The sequence below is a fragment of the Patella vulgata genome, chromosome 3 (assembly GCF_932274485.2).
Source record: "Patella vulgata chromosome 3, xgPatVulg1.2, whole genome shotgun sequence".
NCBI classification, from domain to species: Eukaryota; Metazoa; Mollusca; class Gastropoda; family Patellidae; genus Patella; species Patella vulgata.
In genome coordinates, this window is record NC_065881.2 from 68,962,386 (window position 1) to 68,978,745 (window position 16,360).

The 16,360-nt window shown below is 34.4% G+C and overlaps 1 protein-coding gene across 2 annotated transcripts in view; it reads left to right on the top strand.

Moving 5' to 3' along the window:
- Nucleotides 1-16,360, top strand: part of LOC126816386 (nuclear hormone receptor HR96) — a 64,470-nt gene that overhangs the window by 31,191 nt on the left and 16,919 nt on the right. Inside the window, exons 3-5 of one of the 2 annotated variants that reach the window (XM_050542853.2) lie at nucleotides 7,870-8,040; nucleotides 9,493-9,610; nucleotides 14,994-15,412. In XM_050542853.2, coding sequence (XP_050398810.1) covers nucleotides 7,870-8,040; nucleotides 9,493-9,610; nucleotides 14,994-15,412 — 708 coding nt within the window. Of the gene's footprint in view, nucleotides 1-7,869; nucleotides 8,041-9,492; nucleotides 9,611-12,938; nucleotides 15,413-16,360 lie in introns of those variants that run through there. The other variant, XM_050542854.2, reaches the window with a different exon arrangement.

The following is a 16,360-nucleotide window of genomic DNA, read 5'->3' on the forward strand; positions in this document are numbered from 1 at the left end:
TCCATTATTTTCTTAACAAAGACATCATTATTTGAAGTAATGAATGATAAATAATTAAGTGTCTGTAATCTATACTAATGTCCAAAAGAAAGTATACACTGTGCATTTTGTGCTGCATCAACCAAAGTCGTTTTTCCATGGTATACGGTATTTGGGTAGAATGTCAATTTGTTTCACATTTTTATTTTGCTTAGAAATGTAGAGTTTGGACGCAAGAGACAAACTCAGTAATGCTTTATCAAATGTTTTTAATCCAAACAAAACTTAGTCATACTTTTAGTGTGTATACTTTCTTTTGGACATCAGTATACATATATATACATGTAAAAGAGAAAGTTTGTTTGTTTGTTCGCTATTGGAAACTGAATTTTTGAATTTTTAAATAACTTCATAACTAGCTTTCTACATGAAATTTAACAATGTTGTTGATTTTGTATTTGGTGCTTTGGGAGTTATGGTGGCTTGTTGAGTAAGACGGTGGCCTGGTAACCTGGAGGTCCCGTGTTTGATCTCTGTGTTGGCCAAGAAAGTTCATCAGGATTTTCCGGCGTTGTTCTTCCTTGTCAGTGGTGCAGGACGGGACGACATATAGTTGTTCGGATGGATCGAAAACCTGAGTTCCTGTGTACACATTGGCGTGCACATAAAAGATCCCTTGGCAGTTGGAATTCGATATAAGAGTAGGCCGCAGTGCCGCTCTCCGGGCAAAATTTCCCAGTATGGCGTATGCCCGTCTTCATTAGCCCAGTAGAACAGTAGGATGTTAAACTCCATTTCATTTCATTTCTATTTGGTGCTTTACATGACATTCACAACTAATGATTATTGCATTGTTATGGATGTTATGAGGAGTATTTTAACATCAAAAAAAACATTCTAAAACATAACATACTTTTCTAGATTGGCTCATACATTACATGTACCTACTGGAAGACTCGTTATTTTTCAGAGCAGAACAGTAGAACGTTAAACCCCATTTTATTTCATTTCCATTTCACTTCTTTTGGTGCATTTGTAAACTGCCCTCCTGGAATGTATGGGCTATTTCTATTTTTCTTATTTTCTCTTATCTTGTGACATTCAATATTTTTTTGGTCTTTGAAATTCAGCTGTGTATCTGTTATCACTCGTTACTTCAGTCAATTATATAGAAGGATAACTTGTGTTTTCCTTTTGCTTTTGTCACTTCCGTTTCTTCAAATTTTCGTTACGCATTTATCGTAGCAATGATCTCTGTTTTAAAATTATGTTTGGAACGTGTTTATCCAGTTCTATAACATATGTGATAATGACTGACACCAATATTGTCCTTAAAGCCTAGTGAGATACATTGATAATGGCCTCCTGTCAACCATTCAAAGTTTAAACCTTGCCATTTAAACCTTGCCATGTTGTTTGTTTTCACTTTCCATTATTTTCTTAAGAAAGACATCATTATTTGAAGTAATGAATGATAAATAATTAAGTGTCTGTAATCTACATATATATAAAAGAGAAAGTTTGTTTGTTTGATCGCTATTGGAAACTGAATTTTTGAATTTTTAAATAACTTCATAATTAGCTTTCTACATGAAATTTAACAATGTTGTTGATTTTGTATTTGGTGCTTTGGGAGTTAAGGTGGCTTGTTGAGTAAGACGGTGGCCTGGTAACCTGGAGGTCCCGTGTTTGATCTCTGTGTTGGCCAAGAAAGTTCATCAGGATTTTCCGGCGTTGTTCTTCCTTGTCAATGGTGCAGGACGGGACGACATATAGTTGTTTGGATGGATCGAAAACCTGAGGTCTTGTGTACACATTGGCGTGCACATAAAAGATCCCTTGGTAGTTGGAATTCGATATAAGAGTAGGCCGTAGTGCCGCTCTCCGGGCAAAATTTCCCAGTATGGCATATGCCCGTCTTCATTAGCCCAGTCTGAGTAGAACAGTAGGATGTTAAACTCCATTTCATTTCATTTCTATTTGGTGCTTTACATGACATTCACAACTAATGATTATTGCATTGTTATGGATGTTATGAGGAGTATTTTAACATCAAAAAAAACATTCTAAAACATAACATACTTTTCTAGATTGGCTCATACATTACCTACTGGAAGACTCGTTATTTTTCTGGCAAAATTAAGTCTATATAAGATAATCATCTTGATAACTAGGCTAAATGAAATATAAATCAAATGATTAATCATCAATTTCAGTGTGCATCATTCAATAAAATTGCTGTGAATATCAACACTTTCTAAAGATTTAAAGGAGCTAAATCGCTAATAGTAATATTGACACAAATGGGTTGCAACGCATATCATAATGTAATATGAATGTATATAAACTGATTTACATTCAATTGTTTCTGTTTTTACCATAATTTCTTATCAGTTATGTTGGGTGAAAAATGGCAATCTCTAGCATCTGGTTATTTCAGTCTACACCGATAGTATTTATTGTGCATGCTCTCCAGATAAGAATATGGGGGTCACCGTTTGACATGACTTGTGGAATATGTCTAGCCTTGTTCTTTGAGTCCCTTGTTACAAATGACACTGAAACACATTATGGTACACGTATTATGGTACACGATACGTGTACCAATGATAAAATGCTTATTTTGTCTTAAATTTGGATATCAGAAGCCCATCTTTTCGTGCTAAGATCACAACAATTGATTTAAATTGACAAATAATTTGTGTTTTTAATGTCAATGACATTGAATGATATTGAGCTACTTTAATTTGGCTCAAAAACTTGATTAGTAGATCAAACAGCTTTAGTAACTTACTCTCCTATATGATGTATTTCAAATAGAATAATGCATTCTGACATTATCCTGCAGAAAACCTGAAAAGTACCAGATCAAATACAAAACTTGAATTTGTGCATTAAGGGCTACTTATAGTATTTCTAGGAAGATCTAGTTTGTTCCTAGAAGAATGAAAATTTTTGCTGTCCAATTTTGAAATTAACTTTTGAAAGAAAAACATTTCCGAAGTAGGTTTGTTAAACTGTTAGACCATGCATAGTGAAAAATTCGAACCAATCATGTTGGACATGTTGGACTCCTAGCTTGTTGCTATAATGTTTGGAATCCTGGAACTGTCCAAAACAAACCATATACAGGATGAAAATAACATTAAAGTCTACAGGGAAATAATTAGTAGCTCTATAGCAAAAAGTGAAATTTTTGTAACTTTAATGAGTTTTCGTATCAACCCAAAATTTAAAAGAAAAAACGGTGTGTATAAATCCTCTTATTGTCACAAAAACATCTCTCATTACCTGATCATTCACGATAAAATGTTGTTGTGGTATTGTGAGTTTGTTTGTTTTGGGAGTTATTTAAACTGATTTCCTTAGTATTTTAATCCCGAAAAAACTTCCTTTCACCCAAATATAAGCATTCTGACATTTTCATCTGTAAAATAATTCTGTTCTCACAATTGAAATACAGAAAACTTCTCAAGATTTCTAAGAATAACATTCTTACTGCAATATTAGGTTACATTTATAATAATTTTTTTTTTTTTCTGAAATTTCGTTATAAAGTTTATGTTTAATTTTAAACCATGTTACCATTCCTCAGGATTTGTGTTAACAAAATATTAAACTCCCAATCCTTGATCACATATTTATTCTTGTCTGTGGATTTAACAAGTAGTTTATCCAGTGTAAGTTGTAGTTTCTCTTTTTCGATATTACGCCACTTTGTCAAAATTTCAGCCATCCAAAATTTTGTCAAATTTTTATGAAATTATTTAAATTTTGGCTAGACAATTGATTGTTAGGATATGCATATCTATAACATATCTTTCCAAGTTGGCCACTCTTTGCAATGCTTTGGGCATTATTGCCAAATAATCGCTCCAAACCTTGTATTGGATTAGAAGGATACACATCAGTGTCATTCCCCATGTCTGGTCATCAACCCATTGTCCACAATTGCTTGAGGACACCCTAGTGGCTAAAGTTACCATCCGATTGAATTGAAATTCATACATGGTGGTAGATTAATGTGTTTTTTAATTTCAATAGGTTTTGGATAATTAATGCCAGAAAATCCTGGAAAATCCTAATAGACTCCCTTGAAATCCAATTGGTAAGTCCCTCCATCAAAGTATCATGAAATAGAATGATGACTGTTTATTTTTGGCATGGGCAAAGGTGGTCCGTGCTCATGCAGAGCCTATACATGATCGAGTCTAGGAGAGAGCCTATACATTTAAAAAAGTAGATTTCCTTCAGAAATGGCCTCAGATGCAAGAAATCCCCCCATACCCTCTCAAAGTTCTGAGGTCTGTCACGCCCCCCCCCCACCCCCCCACCCCTCCCGGATCATTTTCTGCATCCACCATTCTGAAAAACAGAAGAAAAAAACAATCAGTTTCCTGAGGGAAAAAGTTTAGTGAATCTATCAGAGGTTTTGCTTTCCTATTATGGTCAAGGCTAGAAATTATACAATTTCAATTGACCATTATATATTACCCATTATGTGAGAATCTGTTATTTACAAATTTATTTTATGACAAAAGTCTATTAAGGTATCTAGTGATTTATGTGTAGTAGTGACGATCCGAAAAAACTTCAATTGTTTGATTGAAGGGGTGACAATGAAGGCATGCGCTGAACAAAAATAGATTACTGAGTGTTTATATCACTGCTTTGAACAATATATTCGAATATGTTGTCCTAGAATTGATTATCAAGATCTGTGACAGTCAGTGTAGATAATCGCAACAATCAATATGTTTGCGCAACTCTGCACTTACATTGTGTTGTATTGGTGTACTGTTTTGTATGTTGCTTGGCAGTTATGATGCATTTTATTGCATGTATATACCTTTAGTAATTGTGATTTGAAGAAATTAACAGAACATAATTATAGATAAGTAAGCTATGAAATTGATATTATTAATAGCTTATAGCTGTGAAATTGATGTTAATAACCTATATTAGCCTACTTATAAATCAAAAGCAATGTACATAGCAAATGCGGATTTAAGGGAGGAGCTGGGTGGGTGGGTTTGACTGCCCCCCCCCCCCCCATGAGACTATCTAAGCTCCCCCCTGGCCCCTAAGGTTCACACAAAAATAAAAAATAAAAATCAATAACAATCAATAATATGACCTTGAATAAAACTGCTTTCCGGTGAAATAACAATCGGCGAACAACTATATGGGCAATATGATCTACCGTTGGCACTCAGTGTTATTTTATTAGGTATTTTGTTGGCATTCATAATGGGGTGGGATTGTGGATGGTGCCCTAGATTTTGAACTGCTCCCCGGTACTTGGTTACTCTTCTTAAAAGCTGATTTTGAAATTAAAATAAACACTTTACATAACTTGAAGTGGCTATTTTTTAACTGTCACTCATGTCATATCATTATTTCTTTTTTTTTACCATTGAGCTGTATTGTTTCCCTTTAAAATATGAAATTTTATTTAGCTTAAATAGTTCTGTTCTCTTTTTTCTCCTTCATTGCTCCTACCACTATTTTTATACGTCCTTAACTATTTTTATACACCCTTATTACAGTACAGCCAAGAACATGTTAGTAGATGTATTTTGCCTGGCAAGTTATCTTATTGTAAGGTTTGCCATGCCATTTCTTGGTATAAACTTAAAGGCTCAATACCACTCTTGTTGTAACTGAATAATATGTCCCAATCTTTATTCTGGTCAACAAATTGTACTATTTTACAATATTCCAATTAATTGATGATACAAATTTCATCTTAACACACCTAATTTAAAAAATTGGAAAAATTCAACTAAATGATTTGAAAAGCCTGACGTAAAGCTTTTCAAATGTGACTTGGATTTAAAAATATTTTTGAACCCTCTGGACAAGTAAAATAGGATTTAATGGATAATTTACACAACAGGTAGGACACTAACACATCTAGTACAAAGAATAAGGCTATTTTTTATTTTCTGGAGCTGTCAAGCCAGCAAGAGTGTTATTGTCCCTTTAACACCTTCATCATTTTAAAGATGCATTCTATATAGCTAAATCTGATTATTTCAGTTTTTAATGTTATATAAATTATTATTTAGACCTTTATTAACATCAACTCTCTAGACTATTGAATGGCCGAGATTTAAATGGTTATAAACACCTGCGATATATTAAAATTTAACAATAAAAGTCTCAGTTGTCAAGTACCATTGATAGGTTAATGAATAATCTACACCGTAACTTTGCTTAGAATAAAGTACCAGTAATTTGAATGAAATTTTCAATATATTCATTTTTCATTATCTATTTTTGAACTATTATAGCAAGAACGGCCAGCTGGCTTGTTATCTAAACTTTACATAATGCATCGTTGAATTAGAAAACAGTCTTAAAAGGATTTTGCTTCGGGTGACTGTACAAATAGAAAATCTTCTTATTGTAAGGCTTTATAATCAACAAGATTATCTGTGTTCATGATGACAGTTACTGATATATTTTCTGAATTAGATCTGAAAGCTACCATATTGTATTGATTTATTTATCCCATGAATGAATAAAGGTCTTGTCTATTTTTCAAATCATAGAAAACACTTTATCTTTCCTATAAAATGTAAACAACCACATTTTATGTTGAAGTTTGTCTTTATTCCTATCTTTAAAATTATCAGTTTAGAATACTGCTACATTTTATGATGAACTTATTGCCCATGTCACTCAAACCATGAAAATTTATCATATGAGGAGCTGCTGGAATTGTTAATAAAATTAGTCTTATCACACAAGATGAATTGAAATTTAATGCCCGAATTATAACTATTTTTAGAAGCACTGAATATTTTGAAAAATACTTTAAAGTGCCAAATATATACACTTGTTGAGATTGCATTATCTGAGATCATCTGGATCTATGTAAATGGTTATAATTCGGGCATTAAAACATATGCTTTGATGGTATCTATGAAGAGCAAAGAATGTTGTGAGAAGCCATAACACATCTCAGAAACTATAGTATTTATAATGTTAGATAATGTGACATTCACAGGAGGTGTCGACCGTGTCATAACTCTGTGAAAATTTGGTATGTGACCCAACTGTGTTGTGTCCATACTTTTGTTTAACTGATTTATAATTCCATCTTTTATTTCTAAATTTTCAAAAGTTTTGATGGAAGCAATAACCATCCAATAATACGAGCACAAAATATTTTAGAATATTATTTTGTCATTAGCTCCTGGACTATTACAGAATTTACAGTCATCCATATTTAAGTTAGCAAATGGAGAACTAATAGTTAATAAATGGTTAAAAACTCAAATACCTCAGAGCAATCGGTGCTGTTATATATAGTCACTTATTTATAATTCTTGATGACAGGGTCTATGGAGTAAGACTAGTAATTGTTTCACCTCATATCATAGTAGACAAATGTAGTCCGTCTATTTATAACAATTCTTTCTCCCCCCCCTCCCTCCCTTTTCCCCCTTTTTGGTCAACAATCCAAGAAGAATGTTTGAATTTATATTTTGTGCCGGGTTCTGAGTGTTATTTATGATTTTGAGGCGGACAGAATAAGAAGTAAACAGACATGGAAATCACCTACTAACAACTCACAGCCTATAGACTCCTTTGACCAGGCCAAGAAAAAAATAAGTCTTTATCAGATGATTGTGACATGTTGCGCTTGTTTCAAAAAAAATTTTAGCATTTCAATTACTATGCCCATGTGGTGCTAAATACATATTTGTTTCAGCATTGTGTTGGGTTGCCAACCTTTGCCTGTAAGGGGGTGCTCATTAAACAATATTGGAAATATTTATAAGCAGAATGTAATAGTATAAGATAAAAAACAACTTTTGTGGAAACACCAATAGCAAACGTACTTGGAATATATTTTTTCTGTTTTGTTTTAATCAACAGCTGCCATCAACATCTGCTAAGAAAAAAGAACAAAAGCGTCGTCCAAAACCTAGAGATGGGACTGTGTTGACTTGTGGCGTATGTAATGATCGGGCTTTAGGCTATAATTTTGATGCAATCACTTGTGAATCCTGTAAAGCGTTTTTCCGACGTAACGCCTCCAAGAATAAGGTATGGTACAAGATTTATCCTAAGTTGATAAACATATGTTGGATTTAGGATTTCTGGTATTTCCTTCCTTGATGTCCAATACCAAGGTATTATCTAGCAGCTGATAAGCAATACCCAGTAATTATGACAGAATTAGTCCTGCTGATCACATTTTTACAGACGGGAAGATGGTCTTGATATTCACATATTGGCAGCCATTTGTTGTATTTTTATTATTTGTAGTTTAATGGTCGAGTGCGAGACATTAAGTAATATATTGATATTGTACGAGTGTGATAGCATGAGGGCAATATCTATATATTATGCAATCTCTTGCACAAGATCATTAAACAACTTAAAATACAGACACTATCCAGCATGTGCATTTCAATAAAATATGTCATGCGGGTCCAATATTGCAACTAGTATAAATAATGTACGCTTGGCACATTGCCCGTACCATATGAAATAATGGTACGCCAACATCAAATAATTATGTCACATCTGTATTTTAAATTGTATTAATTCATCCTTCCCACAATTTATCTGTATTCAAAGAACTTAATAATATCCATTTACTTCTTAATTCACTGTCAGATGTCAAATAAACACACATGTCCACTTTGGCTCTTTCATTATTAGTGCATATGGAGTTGGCTAGTGTCACTTGTCCAATCCTGGGGTTTGATGAGAAACATCAGTGGGATTTTCCTGTAAGGTGTCTCCTTGATACTGATTTGTCTTTAAGATGGGATGAAAAACTGTAATTTTACTCTTATCATAAATGTATATACTATTGGCAGCCTGTTTAAGATCCCTTTACAGTTTCACGTCGAAATAAGAGTAGGCTTATGGCGGTCATCATTCGTCCAGTTGGTGAAGAAAAGTAGTGGTTAAAGCCCATTTTATGTCATTATTGATTGTCCAAGTAAAAAATAAAATTTGAATTGCATACTCATTTCTGGACGGAATTAGTGCTTTTAGATTCATAGATTAAATTTTTTCACACCTTGATGAGGTTATCATGTGCTAAGTAACCTATTGTCCAAATTGTCTCCTTAATTTACAGAATATCTTCACACAAATTAAGCCATGGAAATTGGAAGTGACTTAGAAATTTATCTTTATATAGATTTTGTTTCATTATATTGATTTTAGTTCCATTCCTAATGTCAGGTCTCCAGTAATGATCTATACAGATGTTCAAGTGTGGACTTGATTTGAATAGTTGTTTGACTAATAGGCACCATAGTCCCCTTTTAAGAGTAGCACCTCAGGCAACAAGCAACTCAAAAACAATTATCTCTGATCTACATACATTCGGAACTTTAGTTGATCACATCGTATTTATTTAACGTTAATATGTTATATTTTTATTTCATAACTATAATGCATCCCCCCTCCTTTCCACCATCTTCCAAAATCTAGTTTAATATACATAATTGTTCATTCCATTACCTTCTTTTTTTGTAGAGCTTTACATGCAGTTTTGAAGGAAATTGTAAATTGGATGCTCATACGAGAAAATTTTGTTCGGGTTGTAGATTAAAGAAATGTTTCAGTATTGGAATGAAAAAAGATTGGATTTTGAGTAAGTTTTCTCACTATTTCAGTGTAATTTCAAGGATTCAGGTTTTTAAGTAAATAAGTTAATGCTCACAGTGAGGTAAAATAAAACTACAAATGAAATATTGACCTTAAGGAATTTTGAATTTATGTACAGTCACAATAAACTCTGTGTTGTTCTTTATCCATGTTGGCCGACTGTCCACAATTTGTTATGAATAGTCTACAGACTACAGACAAGTTTGACCTTGTGTCAGTTGAATACATTGATTCACAGGCGACCCCAAAATAGAGTTGGACCAGAAATTAAGATATATTTTTTAAAGTATAGTTTTATCATTCAAAATATAAACTAAAAACATGTATTCCTGATACCCAGTTTTAAATTCTGGATAGGGATATTTTGTGTGGGTTTTTTGATTGAAAATATTAATATTGTGTAAGAATATGATGTTCCAGGAGGACATGATACACAGAACATTAATTATGGTGAAAATTTAATGTATGGGTATTTACAATGAGCATTTGAACTCCCGGAAAAACTTGATAAAACAATGTATCTGTACAGGAAAAAAGTGATCTTTTTATACGCCCAGATTTTCATGTGGACGTATATTGTCGTCGCCCCTGTCTGTCCGGACGTACACCAGTCCGTCCACTATTTGTTTGTGGACACTCTACAGGTCACAATCCGATTTTGACGAAACTTGAAATGTAGGTTTATCTCCAAAAGATCTCGGTTCCTTTTGATATTGTCATGTATCTGATCGAAACTTCATGGATTATGGTCCCTGATTGTACGAAAAATCATGTTTTTAGTTTGTGGCCACACTAGAGGTTACAATTTTCATCTGATTTTGATGAAACTTGAAATACATGTTTATAACCCAAAGATCTTGGTTGCTTTCGATATTTGCGCATAACGGATCGTAACTTCCTGATCGTATGAAAAATTGCGTTTTTAGCTTGTGTACCACAATATCATTCGATTTAAAAAAAACGCTTGAATATATCACCATTACACCATAATGTCGGTTGAGTTTGAATTTCGTGAAAATTGGACCAAAACTGCCAGAAAAAATGGTCGCCCCTCGTACGCAAATAGTATAAAAATATGGTATATCAAGTTTGTGGCCCCTCTAGAGGTTAAAATTTTGATGCAACTTGAAATACATGTTTATAACCTAAAGATCTTGGTTCCTTTCGATATTGATTGTACGAAAAATTGCACTTTTAGCTTGCATACTTTCTAGAAGTCACAAATTTTATCCAATGTGAAAAAAAAATGTTCGGATATATCACCGATAAGTTTGATTTTAATGAGAATCAGACCAAGACTGGCCAACAAAATGGCCGCTCCTTGTACGCAAATACTGTAAAAATATGTAATACTAAAGTTGTGGAGCCTCTAGAGGTCACAATTTTTATCGATTTTAATGTGTAGCCTACCCTCTAGACGTCACAATTTTTATCCGATTTTGATGAAACTTAAAATATATTTTTATATCCCAAAGATCTTGGTTCTTTTTGATATTGTCACTTGTTGGACCATAACAACCTGGATTGTGGTACGAAAAATCGCTTTTTTTTTAACTTGTTCTCTGTCAATCTATTGCAAAATTTGGGCATGTCTTGCATGGCAACCGCTTGTTTTTACAACTGTTTGTTTTCGGACCTACTTGGATCGACTCCCTCCTAGACCGTCTGAGTTATAGAAATAGTATACAGTCCTTCAGTAGTTCAGAGCTATTCACATGACTCAGGTGATTTGCGAGCTGAGACTGAGTAGCATAGTAGTTTCAGGCAATCCTAAGTTCTGATGGGTTAACCAATATTAGACAGTGGTTTGTTTTATTAATGGTAAGCTGAATGACTAAGAGTCCCTGTAAATAGGCCCCACCAAAATGGTGACAATTGCTACCAGAATACTGTATACAGTTATCATAACAGAAATTATCATCTTGTTTGATTTGCATTATTTGCCCTTTTGTTATTTAGCCATGATAACCACACATATCACGTTCAATGTTGTTTCCATTTTTAGCACTACCTCCAACCATTTAACCAGATGAAGAACAAGTCGCTTATATGAACGCAATGTTCCCGTTCAGACGTTCAATCACCCAATTGAGCACGCAGTGGCCACACCAAACAACCAAATAATGATGGAAATTTAGAATTTTGAATCTAATATACCAACATACTTTCAATGCTTTCTGCTCGTTTGCCCTATATCTTTTATAATCCATCAGGTTTTTTCATTCCTGAAATTTAATGGAACTAAACTAAATATTTGGTTTTCTCTTTTATTGTTTTTTTGTTTGATTGGTGGTAGGACTGGCTCAATAGGCCTGAGATAAAGATTAAATAGAAATCGGTTCTTTACTGGTTCTAGTTTAAATTCTGGTTTACTGTGTCAAAAATGAAACACAGAATTGATTACTAGTATGGTACCGTATATCTCAATACTGATTTTATGTAATGCCACAAAACAAATCAACTTACTAGGTAACACATAAAATTCAATGAGGTCTAGCAGCATCCTTTCATGACTACTCATATAGGCCAAGCAGACGTCAATTTCAGTGTTAGTGATAAGGGAGATAACTCTATTTGGTTCTATATAGGATTCAGACCACCAAATAAATTCTCTTCTCTCTTTGTCCGCCAAATTTTCATTGGACTGAATGCTCTTCACCACAGCATCTATCTGAACATATCTTGCTTCAAAGCTTGCATGAGGTTATATTGGAATTTTGAGATATACAAATTTGAAGAAGCATATACCTAATCATTATAAACCCCAGAGGTCAACTTGTTATAATCATCTGAAGAGTCTAGGGCCCTGTTTCACAAAAACTTAAATCTCCTTAAAATTGTCTTAAACTAAAATTCCATCCTAACTTAAGATAGATGCGTTTCACAAAACGATTTTAAGCATTTTAGATAAAATCCACTAAAATAATATTGTAAGTTAAAATTCTATCTTAACTTAAAATAGTGGCGTTTCACAAAGCTATTTTAGGGACAATTTTAACTAAAATCAATTTTAACTTAGGACAGCCGTCACCCTCTCCTAACTTAAAATCACGACATTAACAAACATTGATTAGAGCTACGTTGTGGGATCTATTGCGACATATGGATATATTTGGAATGATGATAATATTGCCAATGGCCCGGGTTGTATAATTTAAACATACTATCATTCACAAAAATAATTCTCATTCATTTTTTTTTTATTGCATGGGAAATATAGCTGCGGCCCACTGTAAGGCAATATAAGCAATTAGATGACGCCCCAAATTAAAACCCCAAGAACAAAAAAAACTCTCAAAACTCTTTGTTACTGTTTTATATATTACTATGATTCAAGTATAAATAATATTATTTTCAAATAATTACACCCCCCCCCCCCCAAAAAAAAGTCCTAAAAAAATCTAAACACACTTCATATCTAATGTCTAAAAAAATATTTTTGTAGGCCTACAATTGTTTAGATAGATAGAGAGAGAGAGAGAGAGAGAGAGAGAGAGAAAGGCTTTTCGGGACTAACACATGGTTCAATTTTATTTGAATAATTCACTTGGGCGTAGGGGTCTTTAGTAGTGTGAGGACACCGGAGGTCCCGGAGAAAACCCAAGAGGTTGGACGTACAACCGGGGAATCGAAACCCCGTCAGTCCTATAATACTAGATACGCCATATGCAAAGTAAATGAAATGAAAATGAAATAAAATGGGGTTTAACGTCCTACTGTTCTGCTCCTATACTGGGCTAATGAAGACGGGCATACGCCATACAGTGTGCTATGAGGGAAATTTTACCCTGGCAGCGGCACTATCGCCTACTCTTATATCGAATTCCAACTGCCAGGGGATCTTTTACGTGCATTCCAATATATACACGGGACCTTGGTTTTCCGTATCATCCGAAGGACTAGACAGCTGTCCTTGTCAGGCCCTCCGTCCCGCATCATTGACAAGGGGGAACCACGCCGGAAACCTATGCACAGTATTTATGGCTTTGGGGTTATGATGATTTATAGGAGCCAAGGGTATTTTATATTGGGAATAGATAGGCATTATCCAATAAGGAGTGTGGCACTTTGGGATTTTCAAATTATTATTGAAAGGGTCCATGGGACTGACATTTCAAATCTAGGCATCACCGGAACATTGGTTATTTTGTGTAATAATTTAAAAGTTATTAAATACTTTTAATAATTGACAATAGTTTAGTCTAGATTAATCGTTTGAGTCAGAAATATCACATGTTTGTGACAATTTCTCAGTAGTTTCTGTTATCCAAAATACCATAAAACTACGAAATTCAAGCGATTTAGTTTATCGATAGGCCTACGCATTATTTCCATTGAAGCCTGTGAGTAAATCAAATGCCAAGGTCACGTAAGCGACATGCAAGTTCAAGGCCAACCAACTGATACATTTCAAAACAAAAAACATGCAATAAACGTATTTATTTCATCTCTCTGCGATTGACTGACCATGTTCAGACATTGTTACAACGTATGAAACCCCCCTCATTGGTATTGTAACGGTTAGTTCAACCTGGCAACAGTTTTCAGTTCCGAAGCGTGTACGCTCACACCCTATGTGACCTCACCGGAATTGTGCACTGCGCGAGCGCAAGCAATTTTAACTAAAATCTATTAAAATTGCATTTTAAGTTACAATCGATCTTCGTGAAACGCTTAAAATTTAAAATTTCAATTTGATTTTAGTTAAAATCTGTTTTAATGATTTTAGTTTAAGTTTTTGTGAAACAGGGCTCAGGGGAAGAACGATCTAAGTCACATTTTTGTCTTTTCGCATAAAAGGCAAAACAGACTTTTGGACGAGAATGCTTGACGTGAACAGAACAACGAGTTGGTTTAATTATAACTTCAAAATGATGTTTAATACAATCATTATTACCAGTACAACAACTGACTTCCACTTTTCAGCCAAATTACGGTCAAATAAAGGGTGCGATGAACGTATTTGTCCAGGAGGCCATTTCAGACGGGCCTTGGTTCGATGTGACTCCAATCGTTTTTACCTGAAATTGATTGTTCCACAGAAAGCTTATACAATTTTCTACCAGATGGCGTCATTAACTGGGGTTCATTGAAAAAGTGACTTAGATCGTTCTTCCCCAGGGCTCTTCATCTGATAAATAAATTAAAGAGGGTTGACTTTTGTTGATTTTTTTCTAAGGACTTGATGTCATTTTCATAGCTGATTTCCCTAATGCACATAATTAACTTCCTGATACATCTGCCTCAAAATCTCATAACAGCTGTACATGTCATAGTTCTTCGTGCCTGTTACTGAAATCTTGTAAATGCCCTACAGTGAACTAATGTCTTTGAAGGCCTGCAACTAATATTTTTTTAAACTTTTTCAGATGAAACTCAATTAGCTAAAAGACGACAACGAATAAGGAGTCAAACATCACAGCCATATCCATCTGTGGCCGATTCTCCGAATACTTGTGAAGTTACCACTAACTTTTCTTCTGATGAAGTATCTAGTCCATCCCCCGGTTCCATCTCCACCCTTAAGACTGATACAGATGACGATGAATACCCTAAACCACTAGCATCAGAGATCATGTCAGGTCTTCAACTGATGGAAAAAACATATACCACAGTACTGGATGCTCCTTATGAGGGTTCTTCAGCTGTAAAAGTTTCAGCAAATCCTAAAGACTCCAGTGATCTCTTTAATTTAACTGATATGTTCATTAGGCGTCTTATTAAATTTGGTAAAGTTTTACCTGAATTTAAAATGTTGTCGCAGGAGGATCAAATAAGCATTCTGAAAGTAAGTAGTTACTGAGTAGTGAATAATTACGACAAATGATTTGAGGTTAAGCGAATTTTGTCCGAGTAGTGGTGCATGCATATGAATTTGGTTGATGTATTTTCATTTGAAAATTTATCTTTTAGATCAATTGGTTGTGCTATTGTAAGTGCAGTATTCCTCTATTGTCTGTTATGTCTGGTTTTTTTTAAGAGATATTCATGTTTTTTGTTTTGATCGACCAACTAGTGAAGGAACCACAATGGCCTGATACAGGAGGTTCTGTGTTCGAATCCATGTGTTAACCAAGAAAGTTTCTCAGAATTTTCAAGCCTGGTTCCCCTTGACAGAGGGCCTGGCAAGGAAGTATGTCAAGTCACATGTGTGTGTGCCATTGACAGAACATTAAAGATTCCCTGACAGTTGGAATCCGAATTAAGACCAGGCAGTAGCAAGAGGGCAATTCCCCTCTCTGCAGTCTGCATTGCATATGCCGGACGTCATTAGCCTAGTCAGGGCAGAAAAGTAAGACGTTAAAACTCCATTTCATTTCACCAACTAGAGCATTGGTTCTCAACCTTTTTTGCCAACGCCACACCTTGGAACACATGCTAAAGTAGTGGCACGTCTGGCTAAATATATATGAAAAATATTTGAATTTTGCAAAATAAAAACATGACAAGTCATAGAAAGCATACAACCGTAGACACAGACTAGTCATAGACACATAGTATGACTCAAACTAAATAAAGAAAAAACACAGAAATGAACTTACTTTATTGCAGTGTTTCGAATGTCATCAGTCAAATAGCTGGCTTCTCTAGCGAGAAATTTTCTTAGTATGCCATTCAAAATTTCGCAGCACACTTAGGAAGATTTTGAGGCACACCTGTGTGCCACCGCACACTGGTTGAGAATCACTGAACTAGAGCATTGTGCTGAACTCATAGTTATAGATAACTGTTAATT